This window comes from Helianthus annuus, chromosome 9 (genome assembly GCF_002127325.2).
Source record: "Helianthus annuus cultivar XRQ/B chromosome 9, HanXRQr2.0-SUNRISE, whole genome shotgun sequence".
Classification (NCBI taxonomy): domain Eukaryota; kingdom Viridiplantae; phylum Streptophyta; class Magnoliopsida; order Asterales; family Asteraceae; genus Helianthus; species Helianthus annuus.
In genome coordinates, this window is record NC_035441.2 from 177754365 (window position 1) to 177777430 (window position 23066).

Consider the following 23066-nt stretch of genomic DNA (forward strand, 5'->3'; position numbering starts at 1 on the left):
GTATTTATCAAAAGGAATTTCAAAAAATAAAGATATTACAATAACAAATACTTCTACGCCTGAATGCATCAACGTTCAAGTTCGCGTTTATATCAATTTGTAGGCTAACATTATTTGATGGCACATACCTTAGCTTAACCATCGGAGTACTTTTGGTATCATTCATTCACCACACTAGCATACAAGGTTGGGATTTTATTTTTCTTGTTTTTTTAACGACAATTATGTTGTAACTCATACTCTACTTTAAACATCATTCTAAACTACTCTCTTTGCCCGAGTTTGAACCTTTGACATCCCCTCCAAGAGGTCTGCGCCTAGAGGTGTACAAATCGTTTTTTTAACCGTTCCAGTTTTTAACCGAACCGTTTTTTTTTTTTTGGGAAAAAACCGGTTTTTCGGTCTTTTAACATGTTTTACATGATGGGAACCCAAACTTTGGTACTAATCGATTCGGTTAAAAACCAATCATCCCTTATGAAAGGTTTGCGTCTCTACCAAGTGTGCTAGTAGTATAACCCCACATTGCTATATTGCTTAATGGTAGTCACCGAGTCATTAGAGTCTATAGAAACGCCAACTTGTAAACAATTCAACATCAAACTGCTTTTGGTTCATCCATCTGCATCAAACTGCTTTGCACTTTACACTCATGATTTGGTCTCTTCCACTAACAAGTGGCTTGAGTTGACCAATCGACTTCTTACATGTGCTACATTTTTAGATGATTTGTCTCTTTTTTATTTCTTTCTAAAACGTAACAAAATAATATGACGGTAGTCGGTCATGGCTTGAGCCTTGATTCACATACACCAAACTTTTGTTATCCTTATTAGCGCTTGCATAAAAAGAACTTAAATAGGAAAATCACTTAAAATTAAGGCCATAGTCATTTCTTTTTCTAATTTATAATATTTTACTCTAAACTATAACTGAAAAATATATTTTATTAGAGAAAGTCGGTCAACACCGATTAAACTGTTTTTTTTTAATTTCATTTATGTTTTCCAGTTGGCGCAGATTTACCAAAAGTATCAATAAAATAAGTAAATGAAGTTTATAAATAGTTAAATAAATAGGGGAAGGTTCATTTGAGAACAAATTTAATGCGAGAATAAAAATAAAAAAGGGTATATTAGTAAAATATTATTTCATTTATAACTCATATCATTAATTTTTAACTCTTTAATTAATTAGTCAACTAATCATTAATTATTCTACATATAATCTACAAACCTACACGTATCAAAATTTTCCTACATATACCCTACACATTATAGAATTTTATCCTACACAGTCGAAATTTATCCTACACACCTCAAAATATATCCTACACAACTCGTAATTTATCCTAAACAACTAGTAAATTATTCTACAATTTAAATTAAGTTATTTTTTTAATTTGGAAAAAACATATATTTTGAAAAAGAGTTAAAAATTTAATTTAGTTAGTTATTAAAGAGAAAGAATACAAATTAATGATTTTTGTAAGTTTACCAATATATCCTTATATTAAAACTAAATGCAAATATTAAATAAAGTAAAATGAAGCATTCTTATTTATTGGTTGAAACTTCTTCTTTTTTCTTGTTAAAACAAATTTTTCTCATTTAAACCCTCCACTAAATAAATATATACTAGAACTAGAATGATGCGCCTTAGTTGAGGGTGCATTTAGTAAACACCACCCTGTGCTTAGCAAAAAGTGTCTTGAATATTCAATCAAGCAGTGCACATTCAAAAGTGTGGGCGATGATGGTCATCACTCCTATTCGCCTGCTGCTGCAGCATATAAATAACCCACCAAACCAAATCTTATTATAACTCCAATCCATTAAAATCCGTCTGTGCACCAAAATCCAAGATGTCGTTGAATGAACAAAGGCCGGAAGAAGAATCCGAATCAGAATCAAACATAACTTGTTCCGATCTACTCTCCAATTTAACTAGGTAAATAAATAGTAATCTGGAGTTTAAGATGGTTGATTTGATTGATTATGATGGTATGCGTTGTATTGTAGGAGCGCAGGGGAGTTAATGGTAATTCGAACAATTCAGCGTTACTTGGAGCCTATTTTTGTACCACTTTTTAGGCCTTTGATCCGTCAAATTGTAAGTTTTCTTTACTCTGCTTCCGTCACACAGGCCTCGATTATCCGATTTACATAAACTTACGGTGCTTAGACTGTGGGGTATGGGACGGGGGTTGGGGCGCGGGTGGGCTGAAAACGCCCAAGCCACCACCCCGGGTGGGCTTGGGTTTCGGCGTGGCTCAAGGGGCGGGAGTTTAAAGCCGGGCGTGGGGCTAGCGATCCTATGTGGCCGGCTCCTATTCGCTTGTTGGCCATGTCATAGCGGGGCATTTAAAATTTAAAATTTAAAATTTAAAATCTATAAATATAACCCCAACCCAACAGTCAACATCACTATAAATATAACCCCAACCCCACCGGCTACCCCAACCCAAACAATCTTGTTGGCTGTCCACCGCTACCCCAACCAAAACCCACTTGATCGAACCCGCTACCCCAACCCACTTGATCGATGGCCTCTTGGACACACGAAGAAGAGCTAGCTCTCGTCACGAGCGTCGTTGACGCAATGAAGGGGCGAAAACCCGGTGAAACGCGATATTGGCTGGAAGCCTTTGCAAGCTACCGACATAACGTCGGAAACGACTGGCACAACTTAAACGCGTGCCAACATAAATGGCGCGAGCTACGGCCGAAGCTTGATCGTTTCAAAGCCAACTACGAAGCCGTTCCGAGCGGTGAGTTAAGCCACGAGGACCGGGTGGCAGTGGCGAACATTGAGTTTCGGGGCAAGGAGCGAAAACCGTTCGCCAAACTCGCGCTTTTTGAAATTTACCTAACGCTCTAGGTTTTTTCTTTATTTTGTAATCGTTTTTAGTTTTTTTTTGTAATTTTTAGGAATTATTTTATTTTTAAGAATTTAATAAAATTTTAGGCTTTTTTTTAATGTCGTGTGTATTTTTTTAATTTTTTGTATTTTTTTTTAATAAACTGCCAAGCCACGCGGTTCACCCACGCCCCGCCATACCCCACGGACACGTCACTCACCGGTGGGGGGCCTCGAACTCCACGTGTCAACTCATGCCCACAACCCCCGCCCCACCATACCCGATGGTCTTAGTAGTAAAAGATACTCTCTCTCCCTCACAAAACTATTGTCCTGTTTTAGTTTGTGTCCAAAATGATTGTTCAATTCCAACTTAATTTATGAGTGGGAGTAGGGATGAGCGTGGTACCGGTACTGTACCGAACCGGTATCGGAGTTGAATACCGGTACCGAAATTCGTCAAGACTGGGTACCGGTATTTTAGGTAAAATTTGGTATTTTACCGGTACCGATACCAAAAGTACCATTACCGAAAATGCTAAAAAGTGGGTACCGGTACCAAATGCTCATCCTAGGTGGGAGGGGCGTTCTCTGGCACCCCAAATTGGGTATGGTTACCAATTTGGGAACACCGCCGCCACCTATTTCAAGTAGTCCAATTCGATGAATGATTACCGAATAGGGAAAAGGAGAGAGAGAGAGAGAGTAGAGGAAAAGGGGTGGGGCCCATGGTTTAGGTAGGGTAGTTGAAAGTAAAAGTGAGGTAATAGTGCGGGATTGGTGGAATCAAGTCCTCTCGCTGAGCACCCCTCCCACCCTAAGTTTTCTAATCTAACTGTCTTAAGCTTCAATGAGGTGGCGAGGTATGAGGTTCAAATCCAGCTTTCGCTGGTTATGTGCCTTTAACCCCTTTGAAGGTCACCTGCGCAACGCAAGTTGAGTTTTACATGATCTCATTGATTAGCAGGGTATTGGTGGGGTTCTGTGAGTTCCCGGTACAAGGTTACCAAAAAAACGTCATTAATTGCATATTCTTTTACTTGTGTACTTCAAAAAGGTAAAATCGTCATTTAGCTAACTAAAAACGACATTAATTGTACACTTTTGAACTGTATTTTTCCTGGACGATTATTCTGTGACGGAGGGTGTACTTGACGGTCCGTATATCTCCAGGTAGAAGAGCGGCTTGGGGTGGCAAAGCAGGAGCTTCTGGCCAGCCTAAAAGAGTAAACAAAATGAACACATTATCCAAATTATACAGTGACAGCTCTAATCAGTAACTGTCATGTAGCTCAAATATATTATTACTACTTTTTTTTTTCTAGGAATCCTCTAAAGAAGACAAGGGCCAGTACTTCAGTTCTGAGAAGACTAAAGCTAAAGTTCAGAAACAGGATTGGCCTACCGGTCTACACTGGGATTCCTCTTTTAGGCGAGAATCATACACCCATTGAAGTAGCTTTAGTTGATGCTCTTACGGAGCAGATAGTTAATACCGGGACGGAATCTACTGCAAAACTGGAAATAATGGGTTTTCGGGTTGATGACGATGACGATGGTGGTTGGACATTTAAGAAGTTTCAAGAACGGGTTATGAGTGAAAGGAAAGGGAGACGAACCCTTCAAGGAAATACGTGCCTGCAGCTAAAAGACGGCATTGGTTTTGTTCATGAGGTTCGTTTTACTCACGATTCGAAACATACCAAAAATGGTTCGTATAGATTGGGGGCAGTCGTTGTGGATGCTGCTTTGATGAAACAAGTGGAAGGAACGTGTACAGAAACGTTTGTCGTGAAGGATAAGCGTTCTAAATGTAAGTATTCTAATAACAATTTACGTGTATTCTTATGACTGTTTAATACATGAATCCGTTAATATAGTTTATTTTCTTTGTTTCTTATTGTGCAGTTTATGAAAATCATCCGTACCCGTTTTTATCTGATAAGGTGTATCACTTAGAGAACATCAGATATAAAGGTACCCGCTACAAACGTCTGCAAGATGAAAAAGTGGAGACTGTGAGGGATTTGCTGATTCTACTCTACACAGATCCGAAACGGCTTGAAGATGTAATTACTAAGCTTCATTTTGCACACATATTATTACTTACTTACTTTATGCTAATAATAATGCATTTTTCTTATGATATTTGTAGCTTCTTGAACTAAAAGCTTCTTCCAAGCGTTGGGGAGAAATCGTAAAAAATGCTCAGTCATCCAATGGAATGTTTTTGTACCTTGATCCTAGAAAAAGCGGCGTTGTTCTTGATGTCAGACGACAGTTGAAAGCATTAATCGTAGAACCTCATCTGTACACACCAGTTAACCACCTAACTGACCGACAAAAGGCAAGTCCCCCCCCCCCCCCCACAACACACACACACACACAAAAACACACCCTTACTTTATATGCTTGTGCTAATTGCTTCTGTTAACAGGACGAAGCTCAAAATTTGGTGAAGTTTGCATCTCAAAACTTAAAGGCGCTCGACTATTTTGAAGACGAGACTTCTCTTAAAAAACATCTTCAGTCGGACCCTGGTTTCACCTCACTACCATCGATAACAGATGGACCACCAACAACCTCTTCACAGGTCGCTGAAGCCTGTTTGAATAATTTAAACCAGACACCGTTTGAAACCTCTCAATCTGAACGGGGAAAAGAAAAGGTCCCTTTCGATGATGAAATGATCTATGCAACAAACTATTACCAGGAGCATATTTCATTTCATCCACCCACTTTAAACGGTCCAAACGGGGTCAACTTTTGGTCTGCTACTTCTTCTCAGGCTGCCGAGCCTCTCGTTGATACATTCGGGCTTGTGAATACACCCGACATCAGCAGTTATGGTTGGGAAGAATCGGATTACAGTGACATTATAAACTACGTGTCTGCCATTCTATCTGATAGCCCTAACGTCGAATGCCTTTCAACTGTTTCTGTGTGTACTATTGCCGGGACAAGATGGAGAAAAGTGTCGAAATTGCTAAGGCGGAATTCTGTAAGAGAAAGGATTGGTCTTTCACAAGGGATGCAACCCCTTAAAAAGCAAAAGTGTTGTTAATGTAGCATGAGTTTTTTTTTTTTATTGCTTCCTGTTGGTTGTATCATCCATCACAAGAGGAAATTTTAGTTTTCTTCTTTTTTTTCCAGGGAGCTTGTATGTTGTTTTGTTATTGACATTCTTGTATATATGTAAAATATGATTGATGTCCAAATATGAATTTAATGTATGTTCAGCTACTGTTAATTTGTTAATTCGAATTCGTATTTATTCATATCTTTAGATTCCCGACTAATCAGATACCCGACAGGTACTAGACCGAGCGTAATATTTAGTCGGGTACTAGACTAAAAATACCAAACCTGTCACAAACATTAATTGTCATAATCCCCAAATTGAAATTTAACAAGTAGGGGGACTATATAGAAATATTATTCATTTACAACATAATTTATTTACGAGTCCAAGATCCAGCGTCTGATCACTTTTCAATGGCTTCTTTGCTCAAACGTACTTCCTTTTCTAGCCTTCGTGCTCATCACCAGGTATCAATCTGTGTTTGTTTTATGCGTTTGTTGCCGATTACGTGTGTTCTACTTTTGAATTGAACATTTGATTTCTATTTATTAGGCGGCGGAGGGTTTAATTTTGCAATCTAGACGGCAGATTCATGTAGAGCCTGGAGTTCGAGAGAAAGCTGTAAGTCATTATATGATTTCATCTGGTCATGATTCGTATGGATCGGTCGATGCGTTGAATGCATGTGTGTGTGTGGCTAGCTTAAGATCAGGATGGTGATGGTGTGTTTTTTTTTTTTTTTTTTTTTTCTGAAGTTTAATTTGTTATGCAATAGAATTAGGAGCCCTAATTTAGTTCATAACTATGGTATATTTGCATTCATTTGCTTACTTTCAACACTAGAAAGCTCTTGACCAATCAATTTTGGTTATTTTTTGGGCATAATATGTGAGAATGTTGCATAATTCTAATAACACAGTTATCACACAAGGTGCACCATCCACTCAAGTGTAATAAACATCAAATAACCAAAGTTTTAGCAAAATATATGGTAGATAGCTAGCTACCTACAAAAATACAGGTTTTGATGGCCAAAGTATAATAGATAGAACTTGCTGAGCTAGTTGTAGTTGGTTCAGCACTTGAAGTAATAGAAGTTTAGAGGGTTTAATGAGTCATTCATTCCATGCCTGGACTGCCTTATGTCATGGCAAACTGTATGTTACGAGTAAAATCACTATTCCCTGTATAGAATTACTTTAATTTCTTGTTTGATTTTGCTAGTAGCTACAATCCATATTGGTGACTATGATTATAAGGACTCCTTACCATTTCTCTTGGCAATCACACGTGTTGTAAATCAGAGTAGGCAACGATTAGCGTCTATAGAGGAAACTTTCAAGGTTATGTAGCAAGGTTTAGTATGTGTATTTTCAACAAAGGCAATCAAGATTCAATTGTTTGATTCAAGTATTCAACTGATGTTTTCCGTTTGGCCATTATAGCTACCGAACACCGTTTTCAAGGAGTAAAACCTATTCTTTTATTGTTCCATATCCCATACCATTGTGTAAACCTTGGTTTAAAAAAGCGAGCTTGCCTGTGAGGCGATGAAGCGCCAGGGTTGTCGCTTTTTTTGCTCTGAGGCAACAAATCACGTGAAGCGTTTTGAAGCGTTTTGAAGCGCGCTTTAAGCCCGAAGCGCCATTGGTTTGAAGCGACGCTTCAGCCCAATCAGGTCAGATTTAGGTTTTTAAATTAGGCCCAATAGTCTCTAATAGGGTTTAACTGAGGCCCGCTACCCTAAAAAAACGTTAGTAAACATCTTCAGCCGCTCCCTCCCTCTTATCCATCGATTCTTCATACTTTCTCCAATAATCGACTTTAATTTATGTTTTAATTATGTTTTTTACGTGTTATGTGTTTTTTAATCTTGTTTTTGTGTTTATTATTGATTAACAAGTAGAATATGTCATATTGACGTGTACAAATATTTTTTTATTTTTTTTATTTTGAACGATTTGTATACGTGAAGCTCTCGCTTCGCGCTTGAAGCTTCGCTTAAAGCTTTTGGAACCAAAACGCTTCGGAGCGCCTCACGCTTTTTTAAACCAAGGTGTAAACCACCCCAATTAATCTTTGATCTGCACGGGGTGGTTAAGAAGCTTTATATTTTTCACCTATTTAACTGTAACTTCTTCGAAACTCATATGCAGTCTACGCTTCAAAAAACTTGTGAAACTATGTGTTGCAATTCACATTTGTTTATTATTTCAGATCTTAACTATTTCTTAAAAATCTTTAGTAACCTTGTACAGATAGATGAAATCGAATCCCCCCTTAGGTTTGTTTATATTCTCATTAATATAACCTTATTACGTTGTAGCTTTTGGCCAAGGATCCAGCACTAGAGCGCTTCAAATCATATAGGAAAAGTGCCTCAAGCATCAGAAGAGTTGGTGATTACCTCACTATCGCCGTGGTAGCTGGTATGTCAATCCTAAATTGACAAAAATGTTTTCATCTTGTAGATACATATTGGGTTAAACTGAAACACACTGTAAAACCTATATAATATTTCTTTTGTAAGTACCACTTTGGGTGTCTTTCCGCCAGTTTACTTTTAAGCTAATTTTATCTGTTTGACCTGTTGGAGATAATCAGAATAAGCATTATGTAGCTGCATGTGGCTAAATCAGTTTGCTTATTATTTAACCATATATTCTTTCGTCATGAATCTAATTATGCTGAGTACTTTGAAATTTGTTCCAGGATGTTGCTATGAGATCTATGTCCGGGCTGTCACACGAGAAGAAGCTCGTAAGGCTCTCAAGTCGAAGTAGCAGCCCCATAAGGCGGTTGTTGGTAATTATTATTCCATTTGTGCAACCTAAAGATTGTCAATAATCTATGATTACGCAGAATTGTTCATGTTTCAAGAAATATAATATTTCTTATGCATAAATGAGTGCTATGGATGTAGAAACTCTCAAACTCAAACCATCAGCCTGGCCTGATTACTGAAAGCTTTAGCTTGTTGCTTTTTGATTTTTCTTTTCCTTCTCGTGCTATTATGGTATCTTTTGTTTAAGATTCTTCATTCTTGTAAAATGCAGCTTCTTGTTTGCGTTTTCACGATAATCATATAATGTGTGTCATGCTTCGAAGACAACTTTTAAGTTCTATGGACAACAAAACTAAGGGGGATCAAAGTCCCAAGAAGTCATGTACACGTTCTATAATGCAACTTTACAGTAATACTTCAATCTGAATACAACTTTATTTTTAATGAGCTTTATAAGCTTTATGTTAAAATTAAAAACAAAAGGATACTAAAAAAATATATTATATATTTAGAATTGTATTAAACTCCTTAGGGTATAAAGAGTGGTAAACTTTAAAATCAACCAATGAGAGTGTGTCATGTCACTCAACCTTAAGAGTTTAAACTATGCTGAAAAGTGTTGGCAATGGTTAGGCTGCTCGGTATGGGGATCGGCTTTGGACCGTCCCCTACCGGCGCCGGTCCTTCTTCCATGCTGCCCCCCCCCCCAAGCCGCGTCCTCACCGTACTTTGGAGGACGTCTCCGACGGTCCACAACAACACAAAAAGACAGTCATCCCCTCTCTCACACACTTATACATACAATATATACATATACATTTTAGGTCCATTTCCCATTTCCATACTTCCATCCTCTTTGCCCCATCCTCAAACCCATCCTACGTGGCGCCTACATACATATACATTTTAGGTCCATCCCCCATTTCCATACCTCCATTCTCTTTGCCCCATCCTCAAACCCATCCTACGTGGCGGATCATTCTCCGAGGGAGGACCATCATCATATCACATAGCCTTAGACACTTCATGAATTGGTAAACTATTTAAAAAAAACGAAAAAATGTGTGATTGGTTGAGAAGACATGGATCCCACCACACACACCCCCTCTCTCTCTCTCTCTCTCCTTCCCTCCCTCTCCCCGTTTCGGTGAAGGTTCATCGCCTCTCCAAGTTTACCGATCGGCAAAACCCACCAACAGCGGTGTTACCGCGCAATAAACCGCTTTGCTGAGTGGGTTTGCCGCCCACTCCGGACACCCTTACAAGTTATACTAAATCATGCATTAATGATAAAAGTCTTAAAAAATAGATAAAAGTACTTTTACAAATTATTTTCAAAATAACACCAACTTTTACAAGCAAAAATAACGATTTCTTTGGTTTTTTCGTTATATTGACGAACTCATCTTCTTCGCATTTCATCAAACACCTTCCTGACCAAATCATTTTACTTGAACTAAGCCCAGATCACTTGGAGTCAATATTTGAAGCAACATTTGTGACTGAGAAACGATAAGGATGTACAGCTCCAAATGATCACCTCTTTACATTTACCATCACCGTTTCTTTGCGGAGCATAGATTTGATATTAGTATGTGACTCAAAAGGTGTTTGATGAAATGCTTCAATGAGAAACGATCACCCGGACCAACTTCATAAAGGGTAACGGTAGCTCTATGATAAATTGCACACACTAAAAGATCTTATTTGCCACAAAATGCCTGCAACTTTGCGGCTCAAAGTTAAAATGTTTAATCACTTCTTCAAGTTTACAACCTCTCATAGCTTTTGTTCATCAAGAGTCAATATTCCAAAAACACTCAATCAGCTACTTAATCAGCGACCACCATTGTTGCAAATCAAGCAAGTACACGCTCAAGTTATCACCCAATCACTCTCATCACATTCCATTTTGATTGACTCTTTAATTCATTGTTATCTCTCAACTAATAATCTAAACTTTGCAAGAACTCTATTTGATCAATACCCAAACTATCCCCCATCAATATTGCTATGGAATATAATGATCAGATCATATTCCAAGCTCCAGAATTCTCGAGAACCAATCAATCTTTTTCGCCGATTGAACGCCTTAGACCAAGATTCTTCGGTTGCCCCAGACCATTACACATTCACTTTCTTGATCACGTCGTGCACACACCAAAACTCAGAGTTACATGGCATGACCATTCATGGGATTGTCATTAAAAATGGGCATGTAAGTAATCTATACGTAGGTAATTCATTGATAAATTTGTATGCTGTGTTTTGCATACTAGATGATGCCTGCAAGGTGTTCGATGAAATGCCTGAAAGAGACGTCTTTTCATGGACCAGTCTGCTAGGTGGGCACGCCAAGCAGGGGAAAATAACACGAGCCTGTGAAATCTTTGCAATGATGCCGATGCGTAACATGGTATCATGGGCTGTTATTATTTCAGGATTTCTTGATCAGGGTAGGTACACCGATGCGCTTATATACTTCCATGATATGCTAAGGGAATCACATGGTTGTTTTAAGCCAAATGAAGCCGTTCTTGTTTGTGCTTTATCTGCTTGCGCTAACCTTGAGGCTTTATATCAAGGAAAGCGGATTCATGCATACATATACAAGAACGGTTTCACTAAAAGGTCTAACATCTCGACTGCTCTTATTGATATGTACTCAAAATGCGGGATCATAAACGATGCATATCAAGTTTTCAACAGCATTTCTGAACCAGATGTTTGCAACTACACAAGCATGATTTCAGGGTTCTCGGATCATGGATTGGGTAGCAACGCCCTTCGAGTTTTTCACCAAATGATTGCTCAAAACGTCACTCCCAATGAGATAACACTTCTTGGTGTCTTAAAAGGATGCAGCCATTCGGGTCTAGTAGAAGAGGGTTCTTTCATTTTCTACAATATGGGTCGGTATTGGAACATTGAACCCAAAGTCGAACACTATGGTTGTTTTGTAGATTTACTAGGTCGTGCTGGCCATTTGAAACCGGCCTTAGTGATTGCAATAAAAATGCCTTTAGATCCCGATATAGTTATATGGAGGGCGTTGTTAAGTGGTTGTAGAATTTACAAGGATGCGAATCTTGCAGACAAGATCGTTGCATACGTCGAGCAGGGGTATTGTAGTCAATTCAGTGGAAATGAAGTGCTTCTTTCAAACTTATATGCTTCTTTAAGCAAATGGGAAAGAGTTGGTGAAATACGAAAAATAATGAGCCAAAGAGAGAATGAATCAAGACCGCGATCAGAATCAAGCGTAGGATGCAGTTGGATCGACGTGAATGGTGCTGTTCACGAGTTTCGTGTCGATGATCAGTTGCACCCGCATATTGAAAAGTTAAACGATGTATTGAAAAGACTAATGTTAGACGAGATGTCTGAAATCGAGTTTTGCAAGTGATTATCTGATTATTGTTGTTGAAATGAAAATCATTAGAAATTGGTTTCTAGTATTTGAGTATGGTGAAAATGATTACATGATATTTCTAAAACACGATACCAAACACTCCTTTAAAATTAAGTCTCAAGTTTACTCCTTGTTACCGTTAATATCTAGTCCAATAAGTTTGTTTTTTGATTTTTTTTAAAATGTTATTTTTGTGGGTCTTTGAACATGTTTTGTTTGTATGGGTCCTTTAACGTGTTTAGAAGCATGCAAATGGTGTAGCACAATTTTCATTATTATCTTCCTCCATAAAGACAATACCACTTGATTACTTCTTCTCCAAAGCCCCTCTCCCTTTGTTGTTTTGCATTTTTTTATAGAAAACAAAGTTATTCATGCATTAAAAATGGGAAGTGACTTATAAATTAAAATTATACATCACTGTTTTTCTTTAATAAAAAACTTAACAAATATCATATAACCATGCATTATAGTGCTTGAGGGAAGTAAAAAAAGGTAAGGGTATTATTAGTAAAACTGATAAAAATAATGACTTTTTATTGTATACTTAGACTAAAGGGTATGGGGGCCGGCTGAGGCCCGGCTAGGACCGGCGCCGGTCCCCCACACCGTCCCCCTGGGCTCAGCTCGGCACAACCGGCACCCCACAGCCGGGGTAGCCGGTCCTCCTTTCTCCTCTTGCCTCTCACATATACCTATACATACATACATATATATACATAAAGGGGTTCATCCCCCACCCCCTAGGTTCATCCCCTCCAAGCCACTCCTACGTGGCGCTGACGTGACGGCCCATCCTCTTGAGGATGGGGCTCTCCATACCCTCTAGTCTTATTTATGTTGAAAAAATGTATATAGTAAAATCTAGCATTGCCCAAAAAGGGATTCATATTTATTTGTGGGGCAACGAATGATTACAACGATGGAGTGTGATAATTACATCGCCTTCATCATCAAATATTCTTTGATCCCACCATGCTCACGCGCTCCTCCTTATTAAACTCTCAATTATCTTATATGTTCGTTTGATTATTATTTCAAAAATCTTTTGAATTAATAACAAATATTAATTATTAAGTACACATGATATACCCGTTAAAAGTTATAACATTAGATAGATATCATATCAAGATTGTATTGTAAAGTGAGTAAAAGATATAACATATGATGTAGTTTGTCAAGAGAGTTAGGTATCGATTATGAACAGATATTGCGTTTATAAAAGAATATTTGATCGTAAATATCACTAACACGTTTTGAATGCAATAGCTATGGATAAGAGAAGCATTCTAGTTAAGCGTAACCCAAACATAAATGACCCTATGAGAAGTCTCGGCACATATATAAAACAATAAGCTTTTGTAAGCAAAATAAATAATATCGACTGATATTATTAGTTAGAATGTTATACATGGTGAAATAGCAATTAAATGTAATTAAAAGTAAAACTAAATCAAGTTCACACAATGGTCAAACCCATGTAAGAAAACACATATATTTTCTAAACAACTAGAATTGATTCCTTGCGTTGCGGGTTGGTTTTTTTAACGTGATTAGAGCGTTTTTTTTAATTGCTTAACAATCAAAAGGTAGACCATAAAAATAAGTGCGAAAATGAATTATATTTGACATTACTCACAGTGACGGATCTAGAAAATCTTTATATGGACAAAGGTTTCAAAAAAAGGGTAACAAAATCGAAAAAACGTCAAATATTTCTAAAATTTACACTACCGTCGGGGCGTCAATTGGCAACGGAGGTTACCCCTTGTTACCAGGTAGGTCTGCCCCTGATTACTCATGAAACGTAAAGTAACTCTAATTTACGAAAGTCTAAAGAAATGTACGTCAAAATGTAGGCCAACTTAAAACGTAAAGTAACTCTAATTGACCCGATTCATTTCCGAACAAAATTTACGTCAAAATGTAGGCAAACTGAAAATGTTGACAAAAATAAACACCAAATGTATTATATTTGACATGACACGTTTTTTTTATAAAAATTACATTGAAACGTAAAACGTCAATTTATACCCGACGTGTACATAAAAATAAACACATAAAACTCAAGAGGGTGCCAAAATGACATGTTCAAAGTTTTTTTGAAACTTTAGAGCGTTTAAATATAAAAATTAAAAGTTGAGAGTTCATGAAATTAACAAAAAGACCAAAAAAAAAAATCAATTTGAAGTCGATAGATGAAATTTATAAAAGGACCAAAAAAAAATCAAATTATAGTAGCTAATAACTTAGATTCATGAATTTTCTTATTCTGATTTATAAAAGAAAAATAATAATTTATTTATCCAATTAAAGATAGTTTTAGGAATAAATTTATTTATTTGGATTCATGAATTTTCTTATTCTGATTTAAATATATTTATTTGGATTCATGAATTTTCTTATTCTGATTTTATAAAAGAAGAAATTTATTTATTTATCCAATTACATATTTAATAGAAAAATATGAACATATCTTTTGAATTAAATTATTGGTAAAACAACACGAGAAAGTCATGATTACAAAGGGAGGAGTGGATTGCATGTAGTCAACCTATTCAACGGAAAGAAGGAAGAAAGCATTTCTTGAACATCACAAAATCATTATGGAATAACATCTCGTTTCTCGAGAAATTGCATTATTCAATCTCCATCCCCATCTACCCACAAAAATTCTAAAAAAAATAAAATTAAATAAAATCCATAATATATCAACAGAACTAAATTAACTAGCTTCATGTCTCCGAGATACTGTTCAACGACGGATGCCATCCCCTTGATTTCGAGTTCGCCGGACCTCTGTGTTTATCTGCTTTCCTCATCTGTATATATACAAAGTTAATTATAACTACGGAATTTTTTATAAGAATTAATAAAAAATCACACCTGATGATGGGTTTTCTCCAATTGGTTTGATCTTGTGACTGATGCCTCTAAATTTGATTTTGCTTCGGCGGACTCCGGTGCCAGAAAATCCTTGTAGTTATTGGCTTTTCCGTTCTTCTTTGCCTTTAATCCTTTCATCACCTCTGCCAAACACAAAAAAAAAAAAAAGATATTATTATTTATTATTTACCAAAGGAGTTGTAGTTTAACAGGTAAATAGTAAAAGTGTTTCTTCCAAGTGGTTGATAGTATCAAAGGACCTTTGGTTTAGCCGTACTAAGGTGTTTATCTGATAATGTTTTGACTTTTCAAGTGGTTAGCGTTATGTTTCCGGCGGTGGACAAAAAATGTGCATTTTAGTTCGCGATGAAAAATTGTGTCAACAGTTTTAAGAGGTGTCTGACGACGCGAACAACGCAAGTTTTAAACATAAATACGACTCGTTTAACTAATTTATATTTAATTTCTATAACACATTTGTATCTTTTATGTAACAAAAAGGATAAATGATGAATCTGACCTTCTAATTTTAATTATCTTTTAAAAAGTGAAAAAATGGTGTACTTTTTAGTAAGCAAGTTAATCGTATAGATAGAGTTTTTGAGTTGCGATAAAAAAAAAAAAAAAAAAAAAAAAAGTGGAGGGTTATATTCTCGTGACAAAGACTGACATAATTTTTGGAGTAAGTTTTAAGGGTACGCGAGTTAACAATTTAAATAAAAAGAAAAAGAAAAAATGGAGGAACATAAACAAACCTTGGGTGGTGATGAGTCTATAAGCATGACCAAGAGCAAGATTATCGGTGGGGCGGAGAAGCTTGATGCGGGTAACACGAAGAGGTTGATTGGCGGTTGTAGGGTGGTCGTTGGGTGGTTGTTTATGGTGGTGGTCGGAGGAGTAGAAGGTGGTTGTAAGGAGGAGTGCAACATAGTGACCAGGGTGGAGCTTCATGATCTCAGCGGCGGAGATGGGAGCATAGTATCTTTCAGCTCTGCCATTTTGGGTCTGTAAGATGAGGCTTGCATTATCAACGGCTTGACAGTTGCCCATGAATTTGACCGCTAGCTGGCTGGCTGGCTGTGATGATGGAAGAAGAAGATGTGTAGTTGGAGGAAGAGATGTTATACACCACAACAGTCTATATATACCAGCCAGCCAACCCACCACTACCCTTATCTCTCTCTCTCTCTCTCCAAATATTATAATACTTTGTAATTGTATTATCTCTTACTAACGATAAAGGAACGAAATTTAAGTCAAATATATGCGTACTTTTATAAAAGTTTTTTTAAAAGTATTGAGATTTTTAATTTATGAAAATCACGAAATTTATTAATTTTCTGAAATTGTTATGTCTTTGAGCTTGTCTAAGAATACTTATGTATATGGCTATGGCTATGGTATGTGGATCTAAGTTTGTACACGAATCGAACGTATGTGAACGGGAGTATAGTTGGGTTTGTTTGTTTAAGTTTAGTTGAACAGACGATCGAACATGAACAATGAAGCGAACAAGGTTTTTTAGTTTGTGTTTGTTAAGAAAAGGAATGTGTTTCGGTTCAAATTTGTTTGAGTCTGGTTGGTTATAGTATGTTAAGAAATGGAGTGTGTTTCGGTTCAAATGAAATATTCACGAACACAAACAAACATAATTAAACATAGATGAACGGACATAGCCGAACGAACGCCAGATAAAAGTAAGTGTGAATATTAATATGTTGGGCCTGAAAGTTTAATAAAATAAGACTAAGTTGTAAGAGGTACTATTTCAATTTCATAAAACAACTCTAAATTATATTTTACCTAAGTAATTTAAATGAATATGTAAACAAACGAACTTAAACCAAACAAATTTAAACAAGTGTACACTAACGAACATAAATAAACGTATATAAACGAACGTTCATGAGAAAATACATGTCTCGTTTAAGTAAATGCATAAAAAAAAGTTATTCACAAACGGTTCACTAAACGTTTGGTTCATCTAAAAGCCTACATGGATCGATAGTTGTGTATCTATTTTCAATTGCTATTCGAATTTATTCCAATCTGCTCTTGCTAAAAATTTTGTCGTAAGTGAAACACACTTAGTATTACAATCAACTAATAAAATTTTATACACATTTTAAATAGAATCGTGTAGTGTATGTTTTCATTACATATATGAGGCTAAAATGACAAGTTGTATCACCAGTTCATTACCCTTTTCAACTCACATGGAAAGTGGTGTGCATTGATGCCTTGATGGTATCTTATGATGATGGTGATCAAAATATACAGGGCCAGTAAAAGTAAAAGTAATTAGGCTTAGGTCCTCCAAGAGAATATGATCTCAATTTAAAAGAAAATTAACATGCTAACTATTAAAGTATTAATATTAGTGCAAACTTATTATTTTAAAGTTGTTTGATTCCTTATACAAGCAAACCACTCTGTGTCATAGTTATGTTAGATTTTATTTGGTTCCAGTCGTTTATAATAATCAAAGAAGAAAAATGGTCTCAAAATTTCATTTCGTCTTAGGCCTCTAAAATGGTTGGAAGTTGGAACTGCCCTGACATGTTTTCAGAATCACATGATTAGATGTTGTTCCTGGTTTTTTTGTAAGATCAATTATGTGAATGGTGTTATACAAAGTTATCAACTTATTAAAAGGTAAGGACATTGTTGCCGCATTATAGTCGTGGGTATTTATGACATCTAGGAAAAAGGGTGGGGATTTCATCAAGTTTGGTGCTTGTTTACAAGGGTCGACTCTTCTTGTCGCTTTTAATAATAAAACTACATCGTCTTAGTGTTACGACCTTAGAAGGGGGTTAAATATTCTAATCCTTATGCCTTAATAACTTTAACATACTTTCTCTCATTTTCTTGAGTTAATAGCATATAAAAGTAGTTTTCATGTTATTAATTTATCGATGGTTCAACGCTTTTACGTTTACTTTTTGTTTGATTTAATTACTAAAATTGTTAAAGTTGTTTTGATTAAATAAATGATGGTTATTTTATATGTATACTAGGTTATAACCCCGTGTATTACACGGGTTGAGTAAATAAATTTATATACTAAATAATAAAACGTTATATCTTTAAAAACTTCTTTTATTGCACGGGTTGAATAAATATAATTTTATATATAAAATAATAAAAAGTTATATATATAAGAATCATATTGTACGGGTTGAATTAATGTAATTTTATATATCAAATAAAAAAATATCTTTAAAACCACATGTATTACACGGGTTGAATAAATGTAATATTGTTTACCAAATAATAAAATAATACATCTTTAAAAAACCCTATTTATTACACAAGTTACATAAATGTAATTTTATATACCAAATAATAAAAAGTTAGTAAATATAATTTTGTATAGTGAAAATAAAAATATTTAATATATTAATACAAAGTTTGGTTTTCTTGATAAATAATTTATTTTATTTAAAATATTTTAAATTAACAATTTACAATTTTGGATAATATTTTATTAAAAAAATAGAGGAATGGTATTCGAAATTTAAAGTAGGATAAAATTTAATATTAGCTCATTATTCATTTATTTATTTAATTATATAGTATAGTATAGTATAGTATAGATAAAAATTTAGATTGATATAAATAGATTATTTTGTTGTAGCAAAATTTGTTAACGAATTCTTAATAAATTTAACCCAATATTTAAAATTCCGTAAATGTATAAATGATAAATAACATTAGTTATTACGATTTTGGCCCATGTGGTTATATCACTTTTACCCTTTTAGCCCAAAAAAAGAATTTTTTAACATCTGAACCCCTAACGTCTTTTTTCTAACTTTTTTGGCCCCTAACACTAACCTCATCCATTAAATGTTAGGGGCCAAAAGGGTTAGAAAAAAGACGTTAGGGGCCAAAAAGATTAGAAAAAAAGACGTTGAGGGCTCAGATATTAAAAATTCTTTTTTGGCTAAAAGAGTAAAAGTGATATAACCATAGGGGCCAAAATCGTAATTTACTATATTAGTTAAATAAATAATATTATAAATGAAAAGGAGATTAAACTAAATAATAATTATCCATAAGAAATTAAACTAAATAATATTTAGTAGGAGGATTATCTATAATTAATTAGAAAAGATTAAACTAAACTAATACTTATCTATAAAACATGGCCTAATATGATGACAAGTGTCCCCAAAATGGTTTCTTTTATTATATAGTATAGATATCTGATATCAAATATGTTATTTATATAGAAATAATCTTCTATATCTTATCACCAAGTTTATCCACAATTCCCATATACGTTATTATGCATTTGTTTGCCTCACCACACAGACACCTTTTTCTGTATTTATCTTTGGCTTCGAATAATTGAATAGATTTTTTAATATCATTTCTTTAATCATGTTGTCTATAGGACTTGAACTTAAGACTTCCAAAACTAGATGTTTCTAATGGCGATAATGAGCCACCAACCCCATTGATGAATAATTAAATAGATCATATGCTCATTCATCTTTTTTTTAATAAATTATGGTTATGTTATATATTATTTGATTTCATATATGCTAGTTATGTAGAAATAATCTTTAATAGTTTATATCTTTTCACCAACTTTATCTACAATTCCCGTATACGTTATTATGCATTTGCTTGCCTCACCACACCACACCGACTTTGTTTTCTGTATTTATCTTTGGCTTTAAATAATTGAATAGATTTTTTTTGACGTTAAATTTCTTTAATCTTGTCGTCTATACGACTTGTACCTAAAACCTTCAAAGCTAGTTGTTCATAAAGATTTCGCCTTTGCCAATGGGCCACCAACCCCATTGGTGAATAATTGAATAGATGATATGCTCATCTATTTTTTTAAATAAATAATGGTTATTTTATATATTTGATATCATATATGTTACTTATATAGAAATACTCTTTTATATCTTTTCACCGACTTTATCCACAATTCCTGTTTATTATGCATTTGCTTGCCTCACCATACCGACTCTTTTTCTTTATTTATCTCTGGTTTTGATTAACCGAATAGATCATATGCTAATTTGTCCTTTTTCCCTTTAATTGCATTACATTAACAAAAATAAAAATAAAAATAAAAAAAATTAATGATGAAAATGAAATTAATAAATTAAACTTTTAATCATAAACCCAAATACTTAGTTTGGACATGACATTTTGAAGGCTAGAGCACCCGTAACGCGGGTTTCATAGATGTGGAATAACGTCCGGTGGATGACAACGGATGAAAGTCCCATGAAGTCATGAACGTTGGGTTGTTCGGGTTCGTCTGGGATTTTTATGGTTGTTATATGCGTAAAGACGACTAACAATATCATCCTTTTAATTTTTGTTTTCGTTTACTTTTTCAAAATTGTTGAGAATTGCATTTTTTATATATTTATAAGACTTTATACATGTTTTTAAGAATTTGTAACAAATATAAACTTTTTAAAAATATTATAATCTTCTAATAATTTTTTATAAAAATCTAAAGTTCTATAATATTTATAGTATGTTTTATGATTTTATAAAACATAGTTTATTGTATCTATTTACGTAGTATGTAAAACCAACAGTTTATTATGATAAATAGTATAGTTATATGAAATAACTATTCGAAACCCTAGCCAAAACCCACCACATCCACCGCTGATTAATAACAAAAAAAATAGCTAAAACCCAACACATCAACCAACAACACCCACAAAAACCGACCCAAAACCAAAAAATCAAACCCAGAACTGGAAGTGACCGTACGGAACGGGTCACGATGTGGCTCGTCATCAGAGCTCTGATAAGGCCTGGTTTTTCGGTGTGGCTCGTGGTGAGAGGCGGTGGCAGAGGTGTTTAAGGGGAGGCGGTGGTGGAGGTGTTACATATCTAAGATTAGAGAAGATAAGTTGCAGTGGCTGGGTGGTGGTTGTGGAGAACAGAGAGCAAAGGATGAGAAAAGAGAGGGTTGTTCATGGTGTTGGTGGGACACATGAAGTTAGAGAGAGAAAGAGAAAGAAAATGAAAGTTATGAGAGAGAGGATTTTATTTATTATTTTTTTACATTTTTAGTTTTTTTTAAATTGTTTTATTTATTAGAGACATTTTAAATAAATTAGTAAAATTATTAATATACCTAATTTAACATTCGAATTTAACTGAGTTAGAGCTAAAAGACATATTGTATAAGGTTTTGTAAACATAAAATATGAATCCTATTAATTTAAAATATAAATGACACACTTTACAATTTCATATAAACGTAAATGACGATTTTTATAATTTACTCTTTATGATAATTGAATAAACAATATTGTAAGACAAATGACAAATTCTAAACCTTTAGTAAACATTACATTAATAATTCTTCCCCCACATAAACAAAAAAAGTCACTAAGGAGTTCGATGGTTATATAGTTTCCTTTTGGGTTGGAGCACACCATGCATGATCAAAAGAATATTCTTCCACCCTTGATTTTTTTGGACTCTCTCCCTCTCCCTCTCCCCTCCCCACTCATACATACAAATCACACTTTCTTTGTGTGTCTAATTGATTAAATTTATGAGTTTAATTATTATATATCTAAGGAACTATTCATTGTTATTTCTTTTCCTAAAGTACGTCATAAATTACCGTAAGCTAAGACGGTAAGTTTAAAAAAAAATCTTTTGTTTCTTTCTTAATTGTTTTTTAAATAACAATGCATCAGATTCAGGTATACAGCAAAAAGGAAGGAAACCCACTCAGACTTTATTTTTTCAAATTATATATCACGCAGGTGTGTATTTAAATAATAGCCTCGGATTGACTCTTTTTAGCCGAAGCCTTTTAAGTTTTTAGTCTTTTACTAACAATGTCTAACATAAATTTCTAAATTGGTCATTATATTGTGTTATACAAAACCACAATGATTGAAGGGTGTGGTAGCTCTTTGATGATAAAAGTGGAGGGTGTGATTTCATGCTTTTGGTCTGCTTGATGTGGGTTACCTCACCAAAACATACCAACAAAGATTTGACACAACCGGTTTCCATATCAATTCATATATGATAAAAAAGAAACGGAATGAACAATTTTGATATATGATAAAAAAGAAACGGAATAAACAGTTACTTAGTATTTATTTATTTATTTATTTAAATTAAAATTAGAATGGAATGAATAGTAATATCATTAAGAGATGAGCAAATGGTATCAGGTATAGGTACCGGTCTTAAATTTACCAAACCGGTGTATTTTCGGTACCGGTTCTACACAGGTATTCACCGGTTTTTACCCTCAAATACCGGTGCCGTACCAGTACCGACCGGTACCGAACCGTACCATACTAGGTATATTCGGTACCGGTACCCACTTTTGGGGATTTCGGTAACGGTATTTTCGGTACCGGTTGGTAACGAGCTTATCAAATCTTGTAGCAACGCAACAATGCAAGTAATTTATTTAAATTAAAATTAGAATGGAATGAATAGTAACATCATTAAGAGATGAGCAAATGGTATCGGGTATAGGTATCAGTACCAAATTTACTATACCAAATCATTTTCGGTACCAATTTGGTACCCACCTTTTGGCGTTTTCAGAATCGTTACTTTCGGTTCGACACCGGTCTAGCACCATACCTGTATTTATTGATTTTTACCTTCAAATACCATACCGTATTGTACCGAGCATTTTCGGTGCCGGTACCTAATTTCGATGATTTTCCGGATCGGTACTTTCGTTGCCATTACCGGTACCGTGCTCATCCATATTTTAACATGTTAGCACCGTAATAACTGAACCGAAAACAATCGAATTTCCAACGTGTAGGACGTGTGGGTCCTATTATTATATATTAGGTTATTTAAAATCGCTTTTGTCACACCCCGATTTCCACGTGTCACCGGTGGGCCCGGTGTGGGGTACAGTGACGTAGTTGGCATCGTCATAGACAATCAACACAATATAATAATGCACAGCGGAAGCAGAATAGATACATTTCAACTTTTAAATAAATTGCAATAATAAATATCACAGTAGTTGAAACGGATCCACAGGCGGATCA

The 23066-nt window shown here is 35.0% G+C and overlaps 4 protein-coding genes across 6 annotated transcripts; 3 read left to right on the forward strand and 1 right to left on the reverse strand.

Annotated features, from left to right (window-relative positions):
• Positions 1–1668: 1668 nt before the first annotated feature.
• LOC110879778 (calmodulin-binding protein 60 A) lies at positions 1669–6103 on the forward strand. Of its 2 annotated transcripts, none has more exons than XM_022128305.2 (7): positions 1669–1950; positions 2022–2112; positions 4033–4085; positions 4185–4672; positions 4768–4928; positions 5015–5206; positions 5297–6103. In XM_022128305.2, exons 1-7 carry the CDS (start codon positions 1865–1867, stop codon positions 5921–5923), a joined length of 1698 nt encoding a protein of 565 aa, XP_021983997.1. In that variant the 5' UTR covers positions 1669–1864; the 3' UTR covers positions 5924–6103. The 2 variants fall into 2 exon arrangements, with proteins under 2 accessions (XP_021983997.1, XP_035833811.1); XM_035977918.1 differs by having other exon boundaries at positions 1809–1950; positions 2030–2112.
• A 102-nt stretch (positions 6104–6205) lies between these two features.
• On the forward strand, positions 6206–8975 carry LOC110879779 (succinate dehydrogenase subunit 7A, mitochondrial). The gene is made up of 4 exons (XM_022128306.2): positions 6206–6408; positions 6494–6562; positions 8268–8370; positions 8654–8975. The coding sequence occupies exons 1-4, from the start codon at positions 6355–6357 to the stop codon at positions 8722–8724; spliced, it is 297 nt and encodes a 98-aa protein (XP_021983998.1). The 5' UTR covers positions 6206–6354; the 3' UTR covers positions 8725–8975.
• A 1102-nt stretch (positions 8976–10077) lies between these two features.
• Positions 10078–12181, forward strand: LOC110879776 (pentatricopeptide repeat-containing protein At3g47530). 2 transcript variants are annotated; one of them, XM_022128304.1, is made up of 2 exons: positions 10078–10388; positions 11006–12181. In XM_022128304.1, exon 2 carries the CDS (start codon positions 11032–11034, stop codon positions 12130–12132), a length of 1101 nt encoding a protein of 366 aa, XP_021983996.1. In that variant the 5' UTR covers positions 10078–10388; positions 11006–11031; the 3' UTR covers positions 12133–12181. The 2 variants fall into 2 exon arrangements, with proteins under 2 accessions (XP_021983996.1, XP_021983995.1); XM_022128303.1 differs by having other exon boundaries at positions 10078–12181.
• Positions 12182–14655: 2474 nt separating this feature from the next.
• Positions 14656–16169, reverse strand: LOC110879775. Its single transcript, XM_022128302.2, has 3 exons — positions 15780–16169; positions 15025–15167; positions 14656–14960 (listed from the first exon to the last, which is right to left on the reverse strand). Exons 1-3 carry the CDS (start codon positions 16072–16074, stop codon positions 14874–14876), a joined length of 525 nt encoding a protein of 174 aa, XP_021983994.1. The 5' UTR covers positions 16075–16169; the 3' UTR covers positions 14656–14873.
• Positions 16170–23066: the final 6897 nt, after the last annotated feature.

Excerpts from the sequence above, each read along its gene's own strand:
- LOC110879779 (XM_022128306.2), top strand. The coding sequence starts at position 6,355 with ATGGCTTCTTTGCTCAAACGTACTTCCTTTTCTAGCCTTCGTGCTCAT. Across the intron at positions 6,563-8,267 it reads CTGGAGTTCGAGAGAAAGCT|CTTTTGGCCAAGGATCCAGC; the intron begins GTAAGTCATTAT and ends ATTACGTTGTAG. Across the intron at positions 8,371-8,653 it reads CACTATCGCCGTGGTAGCTG|GATGTTGCTATGAGATCTAT; the intron begins GTATGTCAATCC and ends AATTTGTTCCAG.
- LOC110879775 (XM_022128302.2), bottom strand. The coding sequence starts at position 16,074 with ATGGGCAACTGTCAAGCCGTTGATAATGCAAGCCTCATCTTACAGACC. Across the intron at positions 15,168-15,779 it reads TAGACTCATCACCACCCAAG|AGGTGATGAAAGGATTAAAG; the intron begins GTTTGTTTATGT and ends TGTGTTTGGCAG. Across the intron at positions 14,961-15,024 it reads TGGAGAAAACCCATCATCAG|ATGAGGAAAGCAGATAAACA; the intron begins GTGTGATTTTTT and ends GTATATATACAG.
- LOC110879776 (XM_022128303.1), top strand. The coding sequence starts at position 10,444 with ATGCCTGCAACTTTGCGGCTCAAAGTTAAAATGTTTAATCACTTCTTC.
- LOC110879778 (XM_022128305.2), top strand. The coding sequence starts at position 1,865 with ATGTCGTTGAATGAACAAAGGCCGGAAGAAGAATCCGAATCAGAATCA. Across the intron at positions 4,673-4,767 it reads GAAGGATAAGCGTTCTAAAT|TTTATGAAAATCATCCGTAC; the intron begins GTAAGTATTCTA and ends CTTATTGTGCAG. Across the intron at positions 5,207-5,296 it reads ACCTAACTGACCGACAAAAG|GACGAAGCTCAAAATTTGGT; the intron begins GCAAGTCCCCCC and ends TTCTGTTAACAG.